The sequence below is a fragment of the Bison bison genome, unplaced genomic scaffold (assembly GCF_000754665.1).
Source record: "Bison bison bison isolate TAMUID 2011002044 unplaced genomic scaffold, Bison_UMD1.0 scf7180017864456, whole genome shotgun sequence".
NCBI lineage: Eukaryota > Metazoa > Chordata > Mammalia > Artiodactyla > Bovidae > Bison > Bison bison.
This window is the reverse complement of record NW_011495018.1, coordinates 28791254-28814881: the sequence shown is the minus strand read 5'-3', so window position 1 is coordinate 28814881 and position 23628 is coordinate 28791254. Positions and strand designations below refer to the sequence as shown.

The 23628-nt window shown below is 39.0% G+C and overlaps 1 protein-coding gene and 1 pseudogene across 13 annotated transcripts in view; both read left to right on the top strand.

Annotated features, from left to right (window-relative positions):
• The window catches only part of BTRC (beta-transducin repeat containing E3 ubiquitin protein ligase), a 175314-nt gene that overhangs the window by 125265 nt on the left and 26421 nt on the right, over positions 1-23628 (top strand). For all 13 annotated transcript variants that reach the window (XM_010859496.1, XM_010859491.1, XM_010859492.1 and 10 more), the window contains one exon: positions 21507-21738. In XM_010859496.1, the coding sequence (XP_010857798.1) occupies positions 21507-21738 (232 nt within the window). The remainder of the gene's footprint in view (positions 1-21506; positions 21739-23628) is intronic.
• LOC105002696 lies at positions 15813-16496 on the top strand (annotated as a pseudogene).

Genomic DNA, 23628 nt, shown 5'->3' with positions numbered 1-23628 from the left:
AGCCTCTATTGTCCAGGGGGTTATTTAATGCTAATAAATACTTGTTTTAGAATGGATGGAACTAGGTTAAGTGTTTACAGCCAAACCTTCCTCTTCTCCTCCGCTGAAGAGCAAGGTTCTCCTAACACTGACCTACTTTGCTGTTATTTGGTACTATACATACAATGGTTGTGAAGCCATGAAGAGAAAAATTGATGAAAATTAGAAGAATTTTTTAGTAGGAAGTGCTTGGTAGCATGCTTCTTTGTTGGTGAGACATAAATGTTGCCACAAATTATGAATAAATGCTCCAAATTCTCTAATATTATAGCAGTTATAACCATTTTTAAGCCTCCTTTCTAAGTAGATATTTCTCTCCTGGCTTTCTGTATTGTGAACTTTACAAAACTGGCTTAGGCAGCCTATTAATTATTCATACCATAGCAACAATTAAAGCAAATTAAAAATAAAAATCGCCATATTGCATTTAACCGTGGGCAGCACCAAACTGTGTCAGCTCTGTAAGGGCCTGTGATGTTTACTTAGTTAAAAGTGCTAGAGGGAGCTCTAACCTTGTTCAGAGTAGTGGCATATGGGAACAGTTGTCTGTATGTGGCCAAAGGGTCGTAAGTGAAAATAGAGGCTAAAGCTGTGCCATGGCAAAATTTTAAATCTTTTTTATAGAACTCCCTGTTTCCTTTACATCAGAAAATAAGGGTTAGGACTATGTATCTGTAACCAAACAGGACTTTATCCACTCTTATTTCTCTTTTTATGAATACAATAAGCTGTTTCCAATACAGTATTCAGGAGACCCTGAGTTTGGCTCAGCTAATTTTCACAAAGTGAATGTATCTGTGTAACCACTAGCAAGATTAAAAAAAGGAGGAGGAAAGGAAAAAACCCATACCAGAAACCCACTCCTGCCTTCTTTGTCATTCCCCTCCCAAGGCTAGCCATTCTCCTCACTGCTTAACATCATGTGTTAGTTTTGCCTGGCTTTGAGCTTTGTGTGAATGGAATCATACAGTGTATATTCTTTGCTATCTAACTTACTTCCCTCAACATAATGTTTTTGAGAATCATATTATTGCTTATAGCTGTAATTTATTTATTTTCATTGATGTGTAGTATGTCATTATGTAAATATACCAAATATATATGTCCATTCAGATTTTGATAACTACAAAATTTTTTGGTGTATATCTTTTGGTCAGTATGTGCAATGAATACATGTATTCTGTTGCATGTGTCACTAGTAGGGAAATTAGAATTTCCTGACTGGTGGTACCAATTTATATTCTCTCCAGCAGTTAATGAGAGTTCCGTTAGGCACTTACACATAGGAAGTCCTCAATATATTTGTTTAAATGAGATAACTCAGTACACACAAAAATTCCCTAAGTTGTAGTTTTCTCACCCAGAGCCTTTGAGCTGTTCTTACAGTCTAATCACATCTTAAATTTTCTTTTTTTTCTTCACAGTTCTATCCCCAATCACATCAGCTAATGGTGGCCAGACAAGTTAGCATATTTTAAAATATTCTTATTCATATTTCCCTTTCCTGGGGAATTTGGTATGGAGTTTCAGTTAAAATTTTACTTTGAAAGTTTAATGGGCGGGTCCTGATACAGGCTGAATTGCTGAGATGGTTTCTACATACCAGCAAATGATAATGATTACCTTTATTAGGCGTTTATGTACCAGACCCTGTGCTTAGTGTTTTATACATAGTCTCCTTTATTACAGTAGCTAATATATCACTTTGTCCTTGAGGACACTTGATGGCCTTTGGAATCCAACAGAAAAAGGTCTCTAAGATAGAACTGGCTGTGGGCTATAAGGGTGAAAATTAAACCAGCAGAGAGCAGCAGCCATCAGATCATGACCACTATAATCTGGATAGAAAGCATTAAGAGGATCCCAGTAATTTTTTCATATCTATTTGCAGACTCTTCATGTAGCCCTACTATTTTGATTTGGCCCTAAATAAGACAAATTGATATATTAAATTGATAAACGATTTTATCTCCTTGTGAAATAAAGGAATTTTTAATAGATACATTTATTTATTTACAATTTTCTTGAACACCGTAAATACCGGGAACTATAGAGGAAGATGGAGAAGGAAATGGCAACCCATTCCAGTATTCTTGCCTGGAGAATCCCGGGATCAGAGGAGCCTGGTGAGCTGCTGTCCATGGGGTCGCACAGAGTCGGACACAACTGAAGCAACTCAGCATGCATGCATGCAGTGGAGAAGGAAATGGCAACCCGCTCCAGTGTTCTTGCCTGGAGAATCCCAGGGACAGAGGAGCCTGGAGGGCTGCCGTCTGTGGGGTCGCACAGAGTCGGACACAACTGAAGCGACTTAGCAGCAGCATAGAGGAAGATGGATGGGGAAATACGAGAGTAAATTATGAAAGAAGTGAGGCACATTGAGACACAAAGTGTCACGGTATCATTAAGTCTTCAGATCTGTGTCAGCCCTGAGAAAAGTTATACCATAAAGTTTTAAATTCTTAACTATGGTTAAGTAAAGTAAGAGAATAGTAATGTTACCTGTGTAACAGTTACAGTCAGAATGATAGCATTTCTTTGCATTAAAAGCTCAATTGTTGCAGGAAAATTTGACTTACTCTTGGGATTTTGGAATATATTGCTTGACCGAATAATATTATGAAAAATATTCTTTTTGCTTGAGGTGTGTTTTCTTAAACTCTAATATGTTCGTTTTCTAGTAAGAAAATGTGAAGAATGATTCTCTTTGTAAATGTATTCCCTCAGCTCTATTTTAATTTACATGGAACTGAACCATAAACTCAAAATATAAAAGCCAGACTGAGCCTCAGATTATTCCATCCACCCACTCATTTTATAGAGGAGATCCCAAATAGTAGAGACTTAGCCAAGATTACATAGCTAATTAGTGATGGGACTAGGCCACCGTGCTGTCTAACTTTTGCTGTAGAGCTGTTTACATGTGACTCAACTATAAGAGAACTTTTTGTAGCGGTTTGTTTCCAAAGCATGAAATTTCCAAAGCCTCTGTTTATTCCTTAAACAGAAAATGGAAGTAGAGTGTATTTGGCTCATAGGAAAACTTCACTGTAAAAAGTTGTTTTCATATTTATGGTGCTACATGTGAGCTTAAGCCACACCTAGGTGAAGTGAAAAACTGGGTAGTAAACCAGGAAGTGTCTTTACAGAAACTGTTTCATACTTTAAGAAAAGCCAAGTTCTGCGAAGAAAAGACCACAGTTCTATTTCTTAAACAAGCTCGTAAACAGTATGGAAGTAACTATCTTCCTGATTTTCATTTTCTCATCCCACCTTCACTCTTAGTAAACAAACACAAAATTCCTGGTAGAGGGTTGTTCCATTTAGAAAAAGAAAATTTTTTGGGACACTCAAGATTCAGTATTTTCTCCAGAACACCAAAAGTCTGCAGTCTCTGGCCCATGAAACACCATAAAAATAGTGCCCATGTGGGAGAAATATAAATAACCTTCAGACAAAATCACAAGAGTAATTGTTTTTCTGCTAATTTTTGAAAGAAAAGGAGGGTGAATGCTGATGACAGCTGGAATTTCAATCTGGTTTCTGCCCTGCCTTTGCTGATAACTAAAATGAAGTACAAAGTCTGAAGGAAGCAAAATGTACTCTATACTTTACAGATTGGAGGAATCATCCTGTATTTACTGTAAAAATCAGAAAAGTGGATTTTCAAAATTAGGGTACTGTGTTGAGAATCTTGTTACCATGCTAATAACTTCCTTATTGTTTTTCCCTCACTAGATTTGAGTGTTGTGGGAGTATGTTTTGGCAATTGCTCTGAAAGATTGAAAATGAAAAAAAAAGTCAAATGTTCAAATGTCTTTTATTTCATATCATGAAACATATTTCGAAGTCTTTCCTTTGCTCTTTCCAGTCTTCTCCAATTGTTAAATGTCACTCATTGTAAGTTCAATTTTACTCTCATTCTTGAATTTTTACAGTTAGATTTTATGTATTTTTTTACATAAAAATATTGAAACTAATCTTAGAAAATAGTGGATTAAAGTTAGAGTACTTACAGACAAAGCATCAGTGTAGTGATAGTAGCATTCTTATTGGTAAGAGCAGGTCCAAAATATCAGTTTAGAAAAACTATACACTTAACAACTGCATTTTGCAGTCTGATCTGAAATCTAATAACTTCTGTGAATTTGAGCAAGTTATTTTGATCACCTCTGCTTAAAAAAAAAAAAAAGCAGATGCTACATCTAAACTAAGCTTTTTCTGGATAAATTAAGAAGACAATTACCCACGTATTCCAGAGAGAAATGTCTTTTGTCCCTTGATGCTCCAAGGGTTATTAAAGTTTTACCTGCAGATAACCAAGACTTCCAGAAGTTACAAGTCATTTACTTCATTCACTGCAGCTAAGAGAGGCCTGTGCTGCTGCCTCATAGGATTATTTCTTGCTGCATTTAACGTGCATTAACAAGCATTTGGAAGGAGTTGAATTTCTTCTAGAAAGCTGAGTTGGCTTCTTGAGATCCTATCCCCAAAAGCCTTGTATTTTCTTAATCCAGGTTTTAGATGTAGCTTCTCAAAGGCTTTCTTCAGGAGCAAGTTTTACCAAGTCATTGAGACCTTTTTATTGGACAAAAAAAATGTAAGGATTAGTGCACAAAGAGGAGGAGGATAGTTTTTTCTTCTTTATTTTAAATTAACTGTATTTCCCTGTGTCCTTTTTAATTGCATTTTAAGTGTGTTTCTGTGTTTCTCTCTGGCAGCCAGTGCCTCTGTCATTCCCTGTTATTTATTGGTAGAACTTAGCTTTCTGATGCTAAAATAAAGGGAGGATATGAGGGGAAAGTCAGGGAGAAGACTCTTAGTTAAAACTTTCTCCATCACAGAAATTTTGTTTTGGTACTATTAACATTATTTAACATCCAGATAAGCAACCTCTATCTGAGGAAGTTTACAGAAAGAGCAACAAGATTCCAGACAGTTAAACTTTATTACTCTGCCTGAAACATTAAGTAGCGGTTTAGAAAAATAGTTTTTCATCCCCTCTGCCTCTTGATTTTTATTGTGTGGGAGAGGACCTTTTTGCCTGATAGACATATTGTTTTTCTTAGGGCAGGTGAACTTGGTAATGCTAGGCCCCTTTTGCATTTAGTTATATTTATTCCTTTTCCCCTCATCTCTCTTCATCTCATCCCTACCTTCCATCTCTCCCTCCATCTTCCCTAGCCCCTCATCTCTTTCCCCTTAGCCATTTCTTCCTACCCATGCCTAACCTTTCCTTTTCTTTCCTTTCTCCTACCCACTCTCTACCCATCCCCAGTCACTTTCATTCCTCTCCTTTCTCACCTTTCCTCTCTTCCTTGCTTGCTCGTCTCCCTCCTTCCCTTCCCTTTCTTCTCACCCTTCCCCATCCTTCTCACTCCTCCTCACCCCTCCCTCCTCTCGCCTCCTCTTTCTCCTCTCCCCTGCTTCCCACACTTGTAGTCACTACAATTCTGTATCCTATGGGATCAGATCTTGACTTCTCTGAGGTGTTCAGCAAAGGAGATAAATTTTGCCTACTCTGATTGATTTGATGTTATAGACAAAGAATTCTCTAGGTGACATAGAAACACTCTCTCAATCAAATAATGCACTAATAATTTTTTAGACTGAAAAGATACATACCCACCAAAATGTGCATATTGTTTATTTGTTGATGATGGAAACTATAGGCAGTTTTTATGTTCTCTGTGCTTCTGTATTTTTCATATTTTCTAAAGTTGTTATAAATGCTGTTTTTTAAAAAAAAATCAGTCTTTCTTTGCTTGACCCCAATAATCCTTATTTAAAGAAAGTAAAAACCAAAAAAAAAAAAGGAATCAAATTTGATCCTCTGCTGAATGTGAATTTGCCGTTTTAATGTCAGTCTTCCTTTCAACTTTCAAAATGGTGGCCCCTTGATTGCAGCATGTAGCCTTCAACTCTTGGCAATAACATATCAGATAATGGATTTTAAAAACTATCTCACAAGTTAGGCTTAAACTCATAAGTTCTATAAGACCTTTTGTGCCTTTCTCTACTTTTCCCAGAATTTAGTTCATATTTTGTTTTATTGGTAATATTTTTGTAATGTGAGGGTGGTCAGTATAATAGACTTAGCAATTTACATACAGATTTGTTTTCAGTCTTGAGGGATAGAGGGGACTGACATTCATGAGCAGGTATTCTATTATTGTTATACCTCATTGTTATACCTTGTCTATTTTCCTTGCTACTGTTGGTTATAAAAGGCTTAAAATTCATACTGTACTAGGCCATGGTACCAATTTGCTCAGTTAAATGTTAAAATTCCAAATTCAAATTCAAACTGGACCAAAAGGGGAAAAAAAAATCCAGACTGTTTGCTTCTCAATTGGCTAGCTGAGGTATGGAAGGTGAATAAGACTAGATGAAGTGCTCTAGACAGAGTTATGCATTTCCTAGCTATAGTGTACTTGTTTCAGAAAGGGTTAAATGGTGTATTTAGTAAATGGTTTTCTAGCTGCAGGGGTTTTTGAGAAGAGATCTAGGAATTCTACAGTTAATTGGATTCTTCAGGCAGGGACTTATGGTCATTGAAAAAATTTGAGTGAATGAAATTCTCTCGCTTTGCTCCTAGATATAGTTCATATAGTGTTTTATTATTTTTTAAGAATTTTATGCCTATTTGTGCTGGTTGAACATTTTATATGATAAACATGACATTTTAAAAGATTTTACACAGTATATTCCCTTGCTTTGCCCTTCTCCCTATTTTTTTCTTCTTCCCTCATTTCCCCAAGTCTGCATCACTGGGGCTTTTTCTCATTTTTCCCCATCTTGTGAGCAAAGTTTTAACAGTATGTAGAAAGTTAACTGCCTGGAGTCTTTTAAATATAAGTAACACGCAACCAGTAATAAGCTGTCGGTTGTTGTGGGTTTTTTTTTTTTTTTTTTTTTGCTGCCTGCGAAGAAACATAAACACAGCGCTCATTTCTGGCAGGTTTTTACTGTCAGAGTTTCTCCTATTATATTTATCTTACAATTTGCCAGGGGGTGAAGTTATTAAGTTTTAGCAGCAGCCATCGATCAAGTTCACAAGTTAACACGATAAAGGCTCTGTGCCGCTCCGATCCGGGGAAATGATGATCCTCACTCGGTAATTAACTAAATGAGAAAGTTAAATCTTACTTGAGAGCTGGGAGAGATGAAAGAGAGGTGTTTGTCAGTTTCTCAGTGGAAATTAGAAGCAGTTTTCTGCAATTCCCTAAGCTGCTGCTCTGTCATATTTTACATAAGCACTGGGAAAACGTCTTGTAATTAGTGCTGTCATGGAGGTTTTTTTTTTTTTGCTGAAGGATGTTGGAATAATTCATTAGATTATCAAGAAAGGCTTGTGTCCTGAAATGATTAGCACAGTGAAATTTAAACCATTAACGATAACAAGTTTAGAGCTTGCTGCAGTGCAGAGGCACCCGGGGTATGTCTGTGCCTATTTCAATCATTTCTTATAATTAAACATTATGTCCTTTTTTCCCCCTCATCACTAAGACCCATCCAAAAATCCTTTTAAGGTGGCACTATCTACATCAGTGGGTTTACCAGCCTTGGAGGTGTCCGTAGTTAGTAGCTATAATAATGCAGCAGTAAATTAAACTGCTGTGAGCTTCTTGGTTTAGAACAAAAGAACCTATCACCCTGGAAGCTATGAAGTTCCATGAGAGAACCCACTGCAGAAACAAGAGCCCCTGTTTGAAACCTAAAGATGTTAAGTGACTATCCTATCCCTTTAACTTCCTCAGAAATCCAGAAATAATAAAAATGGCTTTGTTGTGGTTTTGGTAGATTTTTTTATATGGCTTTTCCTATAATTAATAGGGAAAAAAAAGACTGCTAAGTGTCCAGTCTTTAATCGTTTATACTGGGGCATTTGTGAGTTCATTTTCTGGTGAGTTTTATTTAAAAGAATTGGAGTGATTGCAAGCTTTTCTTGTTGGTTATTAGAAACCAGTCAAATTCATAATGTGAACTTCCTTCTGCTGACAAATCTGCCCCTTCCTGTCTTCCATGTTCACTAATCAGATCTGACATATTTATGAGTTCACCCAATATGTAATCATATTTAGTAGAAGCTGTTAAAATATTAATGCAGTAATCCTACTGAGAAATGTGATGTTTATTCCTGCTGAAATGTTTGTCCCATTCTGTACCTATAGTCACCATTTTCTTTTCATTTGCACTCTTACCCCTTGCCCCAAAAGATAGTAGACTACTTCTTTGGTCACTGAAAGTTATAGAGATTTTTTTTTTTAAGTGGAAATGTTCAAAGTGATGGTTCTACTTTTGAGCATTCATTATCTTTTACTCTGCATGTTCAATTTATGGCCAGATTCTCTCCGTTTCACTTGAAACTCTTTGTTAAAAGATGCTCAAGTGCCAGAGAGCTCTACTGAGCCTTCTAAGGGTCCCTTTCTGTTTTCTACCCTAGCTCTTTGTAAATTCTAGAACTGTTCTGGATCTCTGTGTTGTCACCATATCCATCCTTAGGTATACTTACTTATTCTTTCAGTTCTAATCAAAATGTAGACAATATCATTTCCTCTTAATTTAACCAAGACAGTGTTGACTTTTTTAAGAGCTGTTTTTACAGAGAAATCAAGGGAAAACAATAAGAAAAAGAACTTTAAACCAATGTTTTTATATCCTTATTAACTAAAGCCTGGCAATAGCCAATAGAGAATAGTATAGATCTTTAAAAAAAAAAAAATCCTCCCCCGCTCTCCACCATCCCCTGCAAAACTCTTGAATTTATTTTATTTTTATCTTGTTTCTTCTGCCCACAAGGAGCAAGAACCCTGGTTTTGTTCCTATCCAGGTTGATGTACCAGATTAAATATTTGAAGGATTGGCCCTACTGAAGAAGTAAATCACTATACTGAAGTAAATGTGTATTATAACCCAGATTTATAATTCTCAACAGGGCTTTTCTCCTTCTTCCTCTCTTGTAAGGGTAAAATAGCTTTCTTCTAAGCACTTCCTAATCTGCCTTTTCTAACCTTAGCCATGACTGCTTCTTGCCTTGATTATGTTATCAGCTCTAATTGGTCTTCCTTCCTCTGCTTTCAACTTGCTCTTCTTAGTCTCTCCTCACTGCCCCAGATGCCCCGCCCCCTTCTCTGTGTGGTACCTGCTGCTGCTAAGTCGCTTCAGTCGTGTCCGACTCTGTGCGACCCCATAGACGGCAGCCCACCAGGCTCCTCCGTCTCTGGGATTCTCTAGGCAAGAATACTGGAGTGGGTTGCCATTTCCTTCTCCAATGCGTGAAAGTGAAAAGTGAAAGTGAAGTCGCTCAGTCACGTCCAACTCTTAGCAACCCCGTGAACTGCAGCCTACCAGGCTCCTCTGCCCGTGGGATTTTCCAGGCAAGAGTACTGGAGTGGGTTGCCATTGCCTTCTCCAAGTGTATTTCTAAAGGGTAAATCAGATGATGCCATATTTAACTACCTCAAAACTGCCAGGGGCTCTCCTTTACACTTAACAAGAAGTCCAAACTCCTTACCTGTGACCCAGAAGTCCTTACATGATCTGGCCCCAGGTCACCTCACTAACCTCATTTCCCACCACTTTCTCCCTCATTCAGTTTGTCCCATCCATACCAGCTGCCTTTCTTTCTTTCATTTGAACACACCATTGACTTGTTCTTCCTTCTGTCTGGAAGGTTTTTTCCCTATATCTTCGTAAGATTTGACTCTCATCTTTCAAATCACAGTTCAGACATTACCTACTTCAGTGTCATTGCATAAACACCTCAGTTAGGGTATTTTTTGTTACTTTGTTTTGTTTTCTTCACAATACTAACTGGTTTCAAGATTAAAATATGTATTACATATTCTCCCTCTACTTCTTGCCAGAGAAAGTAAAGAAAAATTTTGTCTACCTGTTCACTGGTTTTGCTAGCACCTAGAAAAGTGCCCAGCACAGACCAGTCACCCAATAAATGGTTGTTTAAATTACGGTTATTGGGGGGTAAAGGAGGAAAGAGATAAATTGCAAGATTGGGATCGATACATGCATACTACTATATATAAAATAGATTACTAATAAGGACCTAACCATATAGCACAGGGAACTCTAGTCGGTACTCTGTAATATATGGGGAATATGTGGGGAAAAAAATCTAAAAAAAAGTGAGAGTGTGTGTGTGTGTGTGTATGTATAGCAGATTCACTTTGGTATACACTTGAAACTGATACAACATTATAAATCAACTATACCCCAGTAAAAATTAGATAACACAGGGTGGCTCAGGGCAGGCCAGCCTAGGCCAAGCCATCACTATGATCCCACCAGGGTAGATCTGTGTCCTCTCCCTGTATATGTGGTAGGGGTTTATGTGGGATGGGTCTGCCTCAAGTAAGAGCAGACTGATAAGAAGTCTGGTGGGCTGATTATGTCCACACTCCAGTTCAAGCTGGCTGGGTGGGATGTAGAGAGCCCAGGCAGTGCCCTTCTACCTAAGGTTTATCCCAAGCCCTTCAGATGTATATCTTACCTCCTGGGTGCATATCTGAGCAGACACAGGTCTGTACCTGACCTGAGAGCAAAAGGTCAAGTGGACAGAAGAGGCAGTGATAAGATGATGGCCTGGCAGGGCTCTGATGCCTCCGGGCAGGGCCAGCTGCTACACTGTCATTGCAGAGCCCCAGCCCAGAGATCCGTGAGGAGCTGCTTGATGGGGACACCCGATCCATCTGCCCAAGTGAGGGGCCCATGCACCATACTGCCACCGAGGGCCAGCACAGGCTCCTGTTGAATGTGGCCGCTGAGGGTTCCCCAGAATCAGGGCCCAGAGGTGAACAGGAAAGGCGTTGGGCCGGGACACCACCCAGGCTTCTCCTCAGGGTCCTGTCCTGGGCTCACAGAGAGCATAACACATCTGCTCCCACGTGGAACACTGTGTCAGCCTTCCCCTGAGTCAGCTGGAGGGCCTGGAGCCCACTGGGGCAGAGCCTGAAGCCCCGGCAGGAGACCCACTGGGCAGACGACGATTTCCCACTCGGGCAGGGAAAACCCAGCTGCTCCTGCAGGAGACCCAGAGCCAGGTCAGAATTCACCACCCCTGGGGGCAAAACAGGCTCTTCAACCACCATCTCTGTCGCTGTAGGCTCCTGATCTACCACGAACTGGCTACCCCACCCAAAACTGACTTTCCTTCCTCAATCTTTGTGTTTGGTGTGTTGTAGTTTTATCTTTTTCTTCCCCATTATTTATGGCATTCTGTTCTTTATGTTTTAAGTGTAAAGCAATAAATTTTAAACATTTTCTGTTTTTGTTTTTGTTTTTTTAAAGGTTGTTGATTGATTGATAACTCTGAAGTTCCAGCCTTAGTCAAAATTCTTGTCCTGTCCCTCTTAGGCTATAGCCTGAACCCAAGCACAACTGTTGCCCACTTTATACTTATATTCATTCATTCATCATCTTAATCATTATATCCCTCCCTCACTCCACCCACCCCTCCACCCAGGGTTCCCAGGGTTTCAATACCAGAGTCTGTCCTTGGAGTCCTTCTGAAGACCAAACAGAATCCTTAAATATCATTTGCATCTCTCTAGTCGTCAACGTTATTCTCTTTATCTAGTCCTTGTACCCACAATTCCAAATGTTGTCCTATAACTGAAACATTTTCTTTTCTCTACTTAATATACACCCTCCCTTGTGATTAAAGCAGTTTAGTTTACATGCAAACTAAAAACATCTGTCATCTTACCATTAAGTTCAGCCAGTCTGCTGTATCTTCCAGCACACACCCAGTGCAGTTAGCAAAGTCAGCACACTTAATGTTGCCAAGGCAGTGGTTAGGCTAGTTGGTATCTGCAAGTGTGTATTTTTCCTTCCTGGCCCAGGCAGAAGCTTCAGAGAAATTCATGGTAATTTTGAAAGTGATGCTTTAATATATTTTCAGGGAAGGAAATGTTAGCCCTTGGCCTTTGAGGACTAAGCTGAGAACAGTCGTATAAATACTTAAGTCCTTTCATTTTGTGTGCTTGTCACCTGACAGCTTCTTTCTTTCTTTCTTTTGGAGATAACTGTTCATTGTGAACAGAATAGCAGAACAGGAGATGTGCAGGGTTGGCAGAAAGTTAGTATTACCATTAAACTGAGATTGTTTGTCAGCTTTCTTAGACATTTGAACAGTAGTGGTTGAGTCATCAGGCTTTTGCTGGGAAAGCCAAATCAATTCTATTGCCACAAGTAACCATTACCCTCTCTCCCACTCTAATATACAACCTTTTGATTTTTTAATAATTGAACTTTTTCACTGTACCCTTGTGGATTTTCTGAGGTTCCCAAATTGAAATTTTGCTGCATTTACTTTAGGCATTAGTAGAAAAATCTGTAAGGGAGAGTGATAGAGAGAGAGGAGGCTTGATAACAAAGGCCTTTATCTCCAGAATTCTCTATAAATATAATACCTTCATTATGAATTAAGTTAATATTACAATGGCATTTATCCTTAGGAATACCCTATACTTAGAAGTTTTAAAAGTCTATTTTCATATTAAATAATCAGTTTGATGAATTTTGGTGAATGTATACACCTGTGTAACAGTCAATCTATGGAACGTTTTCATTCCATTCAAAACTTTACTGGTGCCGTTACCCAGTCAATCCCATCCCCAAATCCGGTCCCAAGCAACCACTGTTCTGTTTTTATCATTATAAATTAGGTTTGTTAATCCTAGAGTTTCATATAAGTAGAAATGTAAAGTATATACTCTTTTTGTGTCTGATTTCTTTCATTCAGCATGTTTTTGAGATACATCCTTGTCATTTGGTATATCTGTAGTTTGCTCCTTTTATCATTGAGTACTGTTCCTTTGTCCCCTTCATGGATCACAGCCTTGTCCTGATGAAGGGGCTTGCGTAACTCAGTGAAACTACGAGCCACGCCACGCAGGGACACCCGAGACTGATGGGTCAGAGTGAAGAGTTCTGACAAAACATGGTCCTCTGGAGGAGGAAATGGCAACCCCACTCCAGTATTCTTGCCTGGAGAACCCCATGGGCAGCACAAAAAGGCAAAAAGATATGACACCAAAAGATGAGCCCCCCAGGAAAGGTGTCCAATATGTTACTGGGGAAGAGCAGAGGGCAATTATTAATAGCTCCAAAAAGAATGAAGTGGCTGGATGAAAACAGAAATGATGCTCAGTTGTGGATGTATCTGATGGTAGATGTATCTGGTGGTAAAAGTAAAGTCCGATGCTGTAAAGAGCAATATTGCAAAGGAACCTGGAATGTTAGGTCCATGAATCAAGGTAAATTGGCCGTGGTCAAGCAGGAGATGGCAAGATTGAACACTGACATCTTTAGGAATCAGTGAACTATTATGAAAGCTGAATGCCGAAGAATTGATGCTTTTGAACTGTGGTTTTGGAGAAGACTCTTGAGAGTTCCTTGGACTGCAAGGACATCAAACTAGTCAATACTGAAGGAAATCAGTCCTGAATATTAATTGAAAGGATTGATGCTGAAGCTGAAGCTTCAATACTTTGGCCACCTGATGCAAAGAGCTGACTCATTAGAAAAGACCCTGATGCTGGGAAAGATTGAAGGCAGGAGGAGGAGGGGACAGCAGAGGATGAGATGGTTGGATGGCATCACCGACTCAATGGACATGGGTTTGAGCAAGCTCTGGGAGCTGGTGACAGACAGGGAAGCCTGGCGTGCTGTAGTCCATGGGGTCACAGAGAGTCGGACACAACTGAGCAACTGAACTGAATTAAACTGAACTATAATGGATGGGAATGGGCAGATTTAATTCAGATGACCAGTATATTTATTACTGTGGGCAAGGATCTTTTAGAAGAAATGGAGTAACCCTCATGGGCTTCCCTGGTGGCTCAGAGGTTAAAGCGTCTGCCTCTCATGTGGGAGACCTGGGTTCGATCCCTGGGTCGGGAAGATTCCCTGGAGAAGGAAATGGCAACCCACTCCAGTATTCTTGCCTGGAGAATCCCATGGACGGAGGAGCCTGGTGGGCTACAGTCCATGGGGTCGCAAAGAGTCGGACACGACTGAGCGACTTAACTAACTAACTAACCCTCATAGTCAACAAGAGAGTCTGAAATGCAGTACTTGGGTGCAGCCACAGAAGCGACAGAATGATCTCAAGAGTTGTTTCCAAGACAAACCATTCAACATTATAGTAATCCTTAAGTCTATCAGTCCCAGCCACTGATGCTAAAGAAACTGAAGCTGACTGATTCTATGAAGACATAGAACACTGTCTAGAACTAACACACACACACACAATAAGATTTCCTTTTGATCCCAGGGGATTGGAATGTAAAAGTAGGAAGTCAAGAGATACCCAGAGTAACAGGCAAGTTAGGCCTTGGAGTACAAAATGAAGCAGGGCAAAGGCCAACAGAGTTTTGTTAAGAGAACAAACTGGTTAGAGCAAATACCCTTTTCCAACAACACAAGGGATGCCTGTACACGTGGACATCCGTAGAGTCAGTAGCAAAATCAGAGTCAGTACCAAAATCAGAATGATTATATTCTTTGCAGCAGAAGATGGAGAAGCTCTATACAGTCAGCAAAAACAATACCTGGAGCTGACTGTGACTCAGATCATGAGCTCCTTACTGCAGAATTCAGGTTTAAATTGAAGGAAGTAGGGAAAACCACTAAGCCTTTCAGGTATGAGCTAAATTAAATCCTTTATGATTATACAGTGGAGGTGACAAATAGATTCATGGGATTAGATGTGGTAGAGTGCCTGAAGAACTGTGGACGAAGGTTCATAATATTGTATGGGAGGCAGTGACCAAAACTATCCCAGACAAAAAGAAGTGCAAGAAAGCAAAGTGGTTGTCTCAGGAGGCTTTACAAATAGCTGAGGAAAGTAGAGAAGTAAAAGGCAAGGGAGAAAGGGAAAGATACACTCAACTGAATGCGGAGTTCCAGAGAGTAGCAAGGAGAGATAAGAAGGACTTCTTAAATGAATAATGCAAAGAAATAGAGGAAAACAGTAGAATAGGAAAGACTATAGATCGCTTTGAGAAAATTGGAGGTATCAAGGGAGCATTTCATGCAAGAATGGGCATGATAAAGATAGAAATGGTAAGGACCTAACAGAAGCAGAAGACATGAAGAAGAGGTGGTAAGAATACACAGAACTATATAGAAAAGGTCTTAATGGCCCAGGTAACCACAGATGTGTGGTCACTTACCTAGAACTGGACATCCTGGATTGTGAAGTCAAGTGGGCTGTGGGAAGCATTACTATGAGCAAAGCTAGTGGAGGTGACAGAATTCTAGTTGAGCTATTTAAGATCCTAAAAGATGATGCTGTTGAAGTGTTGTACTTAATATGTCAACAACTTTGGAAAACTCAGGAGTGGTCACAGACTGGAAAAAGTCAATTTTCATTCCAATCCCAAAGAAGGGCATTGCCAAAGAATGTTGGCAGAGAATTGTGTGGCATTATCACACAGGTGCTCTCATTTCACATGCTTGCAATGTCATGCTGAAAATTCTTCAAGCTAGGCTTCAACAATATGTGAACCAAGAACTTCCAGATTCAAGCTGGATTTAGAAAAGGCAGAGGAACCAGAGATCAAATTTCCAACATTTGTTGGATAATAGAAAAAGCAAGGGAATTCCAGAAAAACATCTGCTTCTTTTACTACGCTAAAGCCTTTGACTGTATGGATCACAACAAACTGTGGAAAATTCTTAAAGAGATGGGGATACCAGACCAGCTTACCTGCCTTCTGAGAAACCTGTATAGAGGTCAAGAAGCAAGAGTTAGAACCAGTCTTTGCCACGTCAACTGTGAGAATGAAGACCATTCTCAGCAATCAGACTGTTGACATCCCAGAAAATGTTGACATTACCTTGAAGGGACAGACAATTATTGTGAAGGGCCCCAGAGGCACCCTGCAGGGGGACTTCAATCACATCAATGTAGAACTCAGTCTCCTTGGAAAGAAAAAGAAGAGGCTCCATGTTGACAAACGGTGGGGAAACAGAAAGGAACTGGCCACTGTTCGCACAATCTGTAGTCACGTACAGAACATGATCAAGGTGTTACACTGGGCTTCCGTTACAAGATGAGGTCGGTGTATGCCCACTTCCCCATCGATGTTGTTGTTCAGGAGAACGGTTCTCTTTTGGAAATCCAAAATTTTGGGGGTGAAAAATACATACGCAGGGTTTGAATGAGATCAGGGGTTGCCTATTCAGTATCTCAAGCCCAGAAAGATGAGTTGATTCTTGAAGGAAATGACATTGCATTTGTGTCAAATTCAGCTGCTTTGATTCAGCAAGCCACCACAGTTAAAAACAAGGATATCAGAAAAATTTTGGATGGTGTCTATGTTTCTGAAAAAGGAACAGTTCAGCAGGCTGATGAATAAGATCTCAGTGATCCTGCTGCAGAAACCACAAAGATGGCAAATGGTTCTGTGGACTCCGTTGTGATATTTTAAAGAGGCAATAAAAACTCTTGATTTGGAAAAAGAAAAAAAAAGAGTTAGAACCAGACATGGAACAACTGACTGGTTCCAAATTGGGAAAAGAGGACATCAAGGCTGTATATTGTCACCCTACTTATTTAACTTATATGCAGAGTACATCATGCGAAATGCCAGCCTGGGTGAAGCTCAAGGTAGAATCAAGATTGATGGGAGAAACAGCAATAACTTCAGATATGCAGATGACACCACCCTAATGGCAGAAAGCGAAGAGGACCTAAAGAGCCTCTTGATGCAGGTGAAAAAGGAGAGTGAAAAAGCAGGCTTAAAACTCAACATTCAGAAAATTGGCATCCAGTCCCATCACTTTCTGGCAAATAGATGGGAAAACAATGGAAATAGTGACAGACTTTTACTTTCTTGGGCTTCAAAATCACTGAGGACAGTGACTGCAACTATGAAATTAGAAGATGCTTGCTCCCTGGAAGAAAAGCTGTGAGAAACGTAGACAGTGTATTAAAAAGCAGAGACATTACTTTGCTGACAAAGGTCCATATCGTCAAAGTTATGGTTTTTCCAGTAGTCATGTACAGATGTGAGAGTTGGACTATAAAGAAGGCAGAGCACTGAAAAATTGATGCTTTTAAACTGTGGTGTTGGAGAAGACTCTTGAGAGTCCCTTGGACAGCAAGGAGATCAAACCAGTCAGTCCTAAAGGAATCAACCCTGAATATTCATTGGAAGGACCCATGCTGAAGCTGATGCAAAGAGCCGACTCATTGGAAAAGACCCTGATGCTGGGATATGTTGAAGGTAGGAGGAGAAGGGGACAACAGAGGATGAGATGGTTGGATGGCATCGTGGATTCAATGGACATTCAGTTCAGTTCAGTCGCTCAGTCATGTCTGACTCTTTGCGACATGAGTTTGAGCAAACTCCAGGAGATAGTGAAGGACAGGGAAGCTTGGCATGCTCCAGTTCATGGGGTTGCAAAGAATTGGACACAACTGAGCGACTGAACAACAGCAGCAGCAACACGTATGTTGTCAGATTTATTCCTGAGAATTACACATTTTTTAATGCTACTATAAATTGTATAGGCAGTTTTTTAAAATATATATATATATTAATGAAATTAGTATAGTGGCTACCCTTAGAGGGGCTAGTGACTTGAAAAAAGGAGCACAAGGCAGAGTTTGTGACCAAGGCACTAGTTACACAGTATGCTCACCTTGTGGAAATTCATCAAGCTATACACTTAAGGTTATGTACTTCTATGTATATTATATATTATACTTCACTGAAAATTAAAATAGAAAAGATATACTACCCAGTGAAATAGAATGATATATTTTCAAAAAAGAGAAAGCATAAGTCCAGCAGTGTCATAAATTCATGAAGAGTGTCGATTTACTGAGCACTTTACTCTGTGCCATGTGGTGAACTAAGCTTACTTTTCGTAGATGATTTTGAACTTCACAAAATCCCAATGGAATAGATTCTGTAATTAGCCCCACTTTACAGATGAGTGAAACAGAGACTCAGAGAAAAAATCAAGTTATTTACTCTATGTCACATAACTGGTAATTGAGGAGCTAAATTGAAGCCACGTCTTTCTACTCTAAGGCCAGTGCTCTTAAAACAGTGTGGTATGGTGTAGTGGTAAAGGGTAACTCATTTGAAGTGATGATGGATCTAAGGTATATGCCTGCCTGCAATGAAATACTCTGTTTTGAGGGGCGGTGACTGGAGTGTATTACCAGTGGACAGTTTGCAAATACATGAACTCTCGGTTTATGGTTCATTTCTAATAGTGTTTTATCTCCTGTTTATGATTGAATCATTGAAAGTATGAGAAAGTCTTGACTGAACTTTAACTCCTGCAGTGGGATAATCAATTTGTGAAATCCTTCAGCACTTTTATCTGTTAATAGTCTAATAGCCACTGATCAAAGCCTGAATCCCCTTATTTTAGTAATATCTGATTTGTTTACAGTATAAATAGAACACTTTCATTACCTTTTTGATTATTGTTCTCTGTGACTGACATTTCTGGTCTTTATCCAGGATACAATACTCTGGCATCCAACTCCAGTCTGTTTCTTCCTTTAAAAGACAAATATATAAAAGATGATGAGAAGTTTTGGTTGTTGGAATGAGAAGTGGTGTTTGGTCAAGTTTTCCTTTTCTGAGATGCAAACAAATAGCCTACACAAAACAGCCCAGAAGTCCCCCAATGCCTGTGTCCAACAAGGTTGTTATGAATCATTTTTGGTCTTATATCATAGATAAAAATGGTATTTATGCTAGAAAACATCCAGCTCTGTCTACACCAGGGCTTGCTGTTCATAGTGTCTGTTCCTTCTGTATAAATAGAATGGCTCATGCCATTCCTTTTTTAAAAAGACATTTTTCTATTTATTTGGCTGGGCTGGGCCTTAGTTGTGGCACTCAGAGATCTTCAATCTTTGTTGCAGTGTATAGCATCTTTAGTTGCGGCATGGGAACTCTTGGTTGCAACATGTCGTATCTAGTTCCCTGACCAGGGATTGAACCTGGGCCCCTTGCATTGGGAATGTGGAGTCTTAACCACTTAACCACCGGGGAAATCCTGCTAATGCCATTCTTGAAAATATACTTTCAACTGAACTATCACAATATTGTCAACTGGCTGTATCCCAATTAAAAAAAAAAAGTTTTTTTTTTTAAAATAAATAAATTTAAAAATAAAACAGATGCTACAGGAGATGTTTATTTAAGCACAGACAGACAGCTTCTAGAATCTGTGGTGGTTCTTTGTGGTTTATTAAAATATATCAGTAATATAATCTAGACCCCCCAAAAAAGGAAATATACTTTCAGCTATGTATTGGGAATCATTTGTAGAGAGGCCTACGTGTAGGAGTTAACCTGTAGAAATTAAACCAAATCTGTGCCTTTAATAGCAGAAGTTGATTCTCCAAATTTGGTACAGTTTGATGGCATATTCAATATGGCAAGAACTCCCTAGTAACTAAGGTCTTCTTGCCACATTGGGACTTCTTCAGACAAATATGCCAAAGATCCATCAAGTTAGTTTGAAAAGTATAAGTACCTAGCTGTACCTGCCACTTTGTGGTTATCCTCTAAAGAAAATCAACTTTCTTTAGAGTAGCAAAATTTTCAGTTGATTTCTGAATCTTCTCCTAGTGTTCCCCAGCTTCAAACTTGAATATAATCTTTGTCTCTCCCCCCACCCCAACCTCATACCCTATATATCCAGTTGATCAGCAAATTCACTTGACTCTGCCTTCAAAATATACATTGAATCCCAATTATTTCTCACCACATCTACAGCTACCACTTAGTCCAAAAGATTGTTGTCTCTTCCGTGGACTACTGTGACGTAGCCAGGTAATTAATTAGTCTCCTGATTTCTATTCACGTCCTCTACAGCCTGTTCTCCACATAGCAATGATCCTTTTAAAAGGTTTCAGATCATAAAATGCTCAGGCTTCTAGGCGCTTCTCCATGTGATCTCTTCCTGCATAGCTTCTCATCGTCTCCAGGAGAGTAGCCTCAGTTTTTACACAGTGGCTCAAGGGTCTAAGGCAGAGTAAGCAGAAGTTGCCTAAGCCTAGAAGTCCCAGAATGTTACTTTCTCCGCATGCTTTTAGTCAAAGCCCAGATTCAAAGGCTGGGACAAACTATTTCTTGATGGGGGTAGAAACAGAGTTCATGTTCAGGGAGGAATGGAGTCCTTTGTGACCAAATTGTTACATTGTGGTTTTTTTAAGTGCTACATAACAAATTACCACAAACTTAACAATTTAAAATAATACCTGTTCATTAGCTCACTGTTCTCTAGGTCAGAAATCTGATATAGCAAGACTGGGTTCTCTGCTCAGAATATCACAAGGCGGAAATCAATGTGTTGGTCTGAGCTGAGTTCTCATTTAGGGAAAGAAATCTCAGGTTGTTGTTGGCAAATTCAGCTCCTTGCCTTTGTAGGATTGAGGTCACCATTTTCTTGTTGGCTGTCTGCTGGGAGATGCTCTCAGCCCCTAAGGGTGATCGAATTCCTAGTCTGGTGGTCCCCTTCTCTTCTGCAACCAATTGGGAGGAAAAAAAAAAAGTCTGCTTTTAAAGGACTGATATCATTAGGTCACGCCCACTGGGGTAATCTCCCTCTTAAGGTCCTGATTTGGGACCTTAATTAAATCACAGCAGTACCTACATGTTTGGTTTGAATAACAGAGAAGAATTTCTTTGCCTGTCAAAATGGCATTATCTTTTCTATCCCTTTGTCCTGTGTTATTTTTCTTCATTATTTGTATGGTAATGTTTTTAGCTTGCTATACCTACTGTATTGTGAATAACTGGTGGTAGAAACTATGTTATTTTTGTTAAGTGTTGTATTCCTAGCACCTGGGACAATGTTTAGAACATTATAGATGCTCAACTAATATTTATTGAATGAACCAGTTAATATTAAAGACTTTATGGCATATAATTTTGATGACAACAGGATTTGGGAGGAGTGGGGAGAAGAAAAGGGTATGTTGAGTATTGATGTTATTTAAGCTTTATCTCTAAAGGTACCCGGGTCTCAAATTATTCATTGGCTTTTCTTTGCATGGAGGATTTCTTACTTAACTATTAAAAAATAAGTTGTGAGTAAGTAATTGTATAAATGCACAGTAACGGGTATATACAAGATAAGCAAATTAGCTTTTTTGCTTGCTAGTCATAACATGCTTTCATTGGTTTTCATCTATATATCTCCAAATAATGTTTTCCTATGAACTTTTGGAAATGGATGCCTTGTCATCCAACAGTATTCCTGATTTACCAATTTACTGTGGTTATTTCTGTGGCTTTTTCCATATAATTGCTGTTTGCAAACATCCAGTTACTAATAAAATAACAGAGTGAGCTCCATCAAACAGACATACATAACATAGCATGCCAGACTGGAAAATCATATAATTTCCCTTATTTCAATACTGACTGTTATATGTTTCTTTCAATCCACCTCTTCTGCAGACAAAACTTGCCAATGGCACTTCCAGTATGATTGTGCCCAAGCAACGGAAACTCTCAGCGAGCTATGAGAAGGAAAAGGAACTGTGTGTCAAATATTTTGAGCAGTGGTCAGAATCCGATCAAGTGGAATTTGTGGAACATCTTATATCCCAAATGTGTCATTACCAACATGGGCACATAAACTCATATCTTAAACCTATGTTGCAGAGGGATTTCATAACTGCTCTGCCAGGTATGTGTACAGGTGTTTGTAAGGCGTTAATTTGCCTGAAAGATATGTTACACTAGTAATCATACTGAATCTTCAGTTCTGTTTCTCTTTAAAAAATCTTTGTTGGCTTGATTTTTATGAACTATTTTAATCATACCTTCTTGGGATATAAGTACAAAAAAATCCAAGTCTGTAAAGAGACTCCTTTTCCCCCTTTCTTCTCCCTGTCTCTATTCACCCTATTTTTACTCACATGTAGGTTTAAATAACATCTTTTCTGAGGTGTTATCTGGTTTGAGATGTGTCTTTTATAGTGTCTTAGTTTTAAGGTATGTTAACATATTTGAATTTCTTTGGGAATTTATCAATAGAATATTTACTTTGCATGAATGAATAAGAAGCATTTTTTATTGAATATTTTAGAAAGAAGTGTATCTCAGGAGCCTTGTTGTGATATTAAGTATGTAAATTCCAGGCTTTACAATCTCACTGCTCAGTAACTAAATAGCTGTTATAAACTATTGCATATTTTTTATTGTATGTTTTTTAAAATGTATTTGTGCATACACACACACACACACACACACACTTTTGAGAGTGCTGTGGTTGTTTCACTGAATGCTTAATGGTGATTTGGGATACTCCGTAGGCATCAGTATTTGGGGAAAATGATGTATCAGGAAAATACAAGATTCTCACCCATGTTAAAAGTCTGGTTTTTTTAAAAAGTAGTACAAAAATGAGTGAATTTCTAAAATATAGTCTATCTTTTTTTTTTTCAGTAGTTTCCTGATTGTAGCACTTACCAGAAATTTATAAAATTCAAAAATGTTCAAAATGTAAAAACATTTTCCAGAACCCTGCCATTCAGAGAGAACTACTAGTGTGTTCTTAATATTTTTCCTAGGTGTATATATTTCCCTCATAAGTGTTTGCAACATTTTTATTCTTACTATATCCTCTTAATGTGTTTTCCTAAGTGTTGGTTCTTTTAAAAAACAATTTTTTATAGTATTGTATATTATTTATGATGGTTGAAACACATATTATTTAAACCCTTTATTGAACAGTTCAGTTCAGTCACTCAGTCGTGTCCAACTCTTTGCGACCCCATGAACTGCAGCACGCCACCAACTCCCAGAGTCCGCCCAAACCCATGTCCGTTGAGTTGGTGATGCCATCCAACCATCTCATCCTCTGTCGTCCCCTTCTTCTGCCCTCAGTCCGTCCCAGCATCAGGGTCTTTTCCAATGAGTCAGCTCTTTGCATCAGGTGGCCAAAGTATTGGAGTATCAGCTTCAACATCAGTCCTTCCAATGAACACCCAGGACTGGTCTCCTTTAGGATGGACTGGTTGGATCTCCTTGCAGTCCAAGGGACTCTCAAGAGTCTTCTCCAACACCACAGTTCAAATGCATCATTCTTCTGCACTCAGCTTTCTTTATAGTCCAACTTTCACATCCAGACATGACCACTGGAAAAACCATAGCCTTGACTAGATGGATCTTTGTTGGCAAAGTAATGTCTCTACTTTTTAATATGCTGTGTAGGTTGGTCATAACTTTCCTTCCAAGGAGTAAGCATCTTTTAATTTCATGGCTGCAGTCACCATCTGCAGTGATTTTGGAGCCCAGAAAAATAAAGTCAGCTACTGTTACCACTGTTTCCCCATCTATTTGCCATGAAATGATGGGACCGGATGCCATGATCCTAGTTTTCTGAATGTTGAGCTTTAAGCCAACTTTTTCACTCTCCTCTTTCACTTTCATCAAGAGGCTTTTTAGTTCTTCTTCACTTTCTGCCATAAGAGTCGTGTCATCTGCATATCTGAGGTTATTGATATTTCTCCCGGCAATCTTGATTCCATCTTGTGCTTCATCCAGCCCAGCGTTTCTCATGATGTACTCTGCA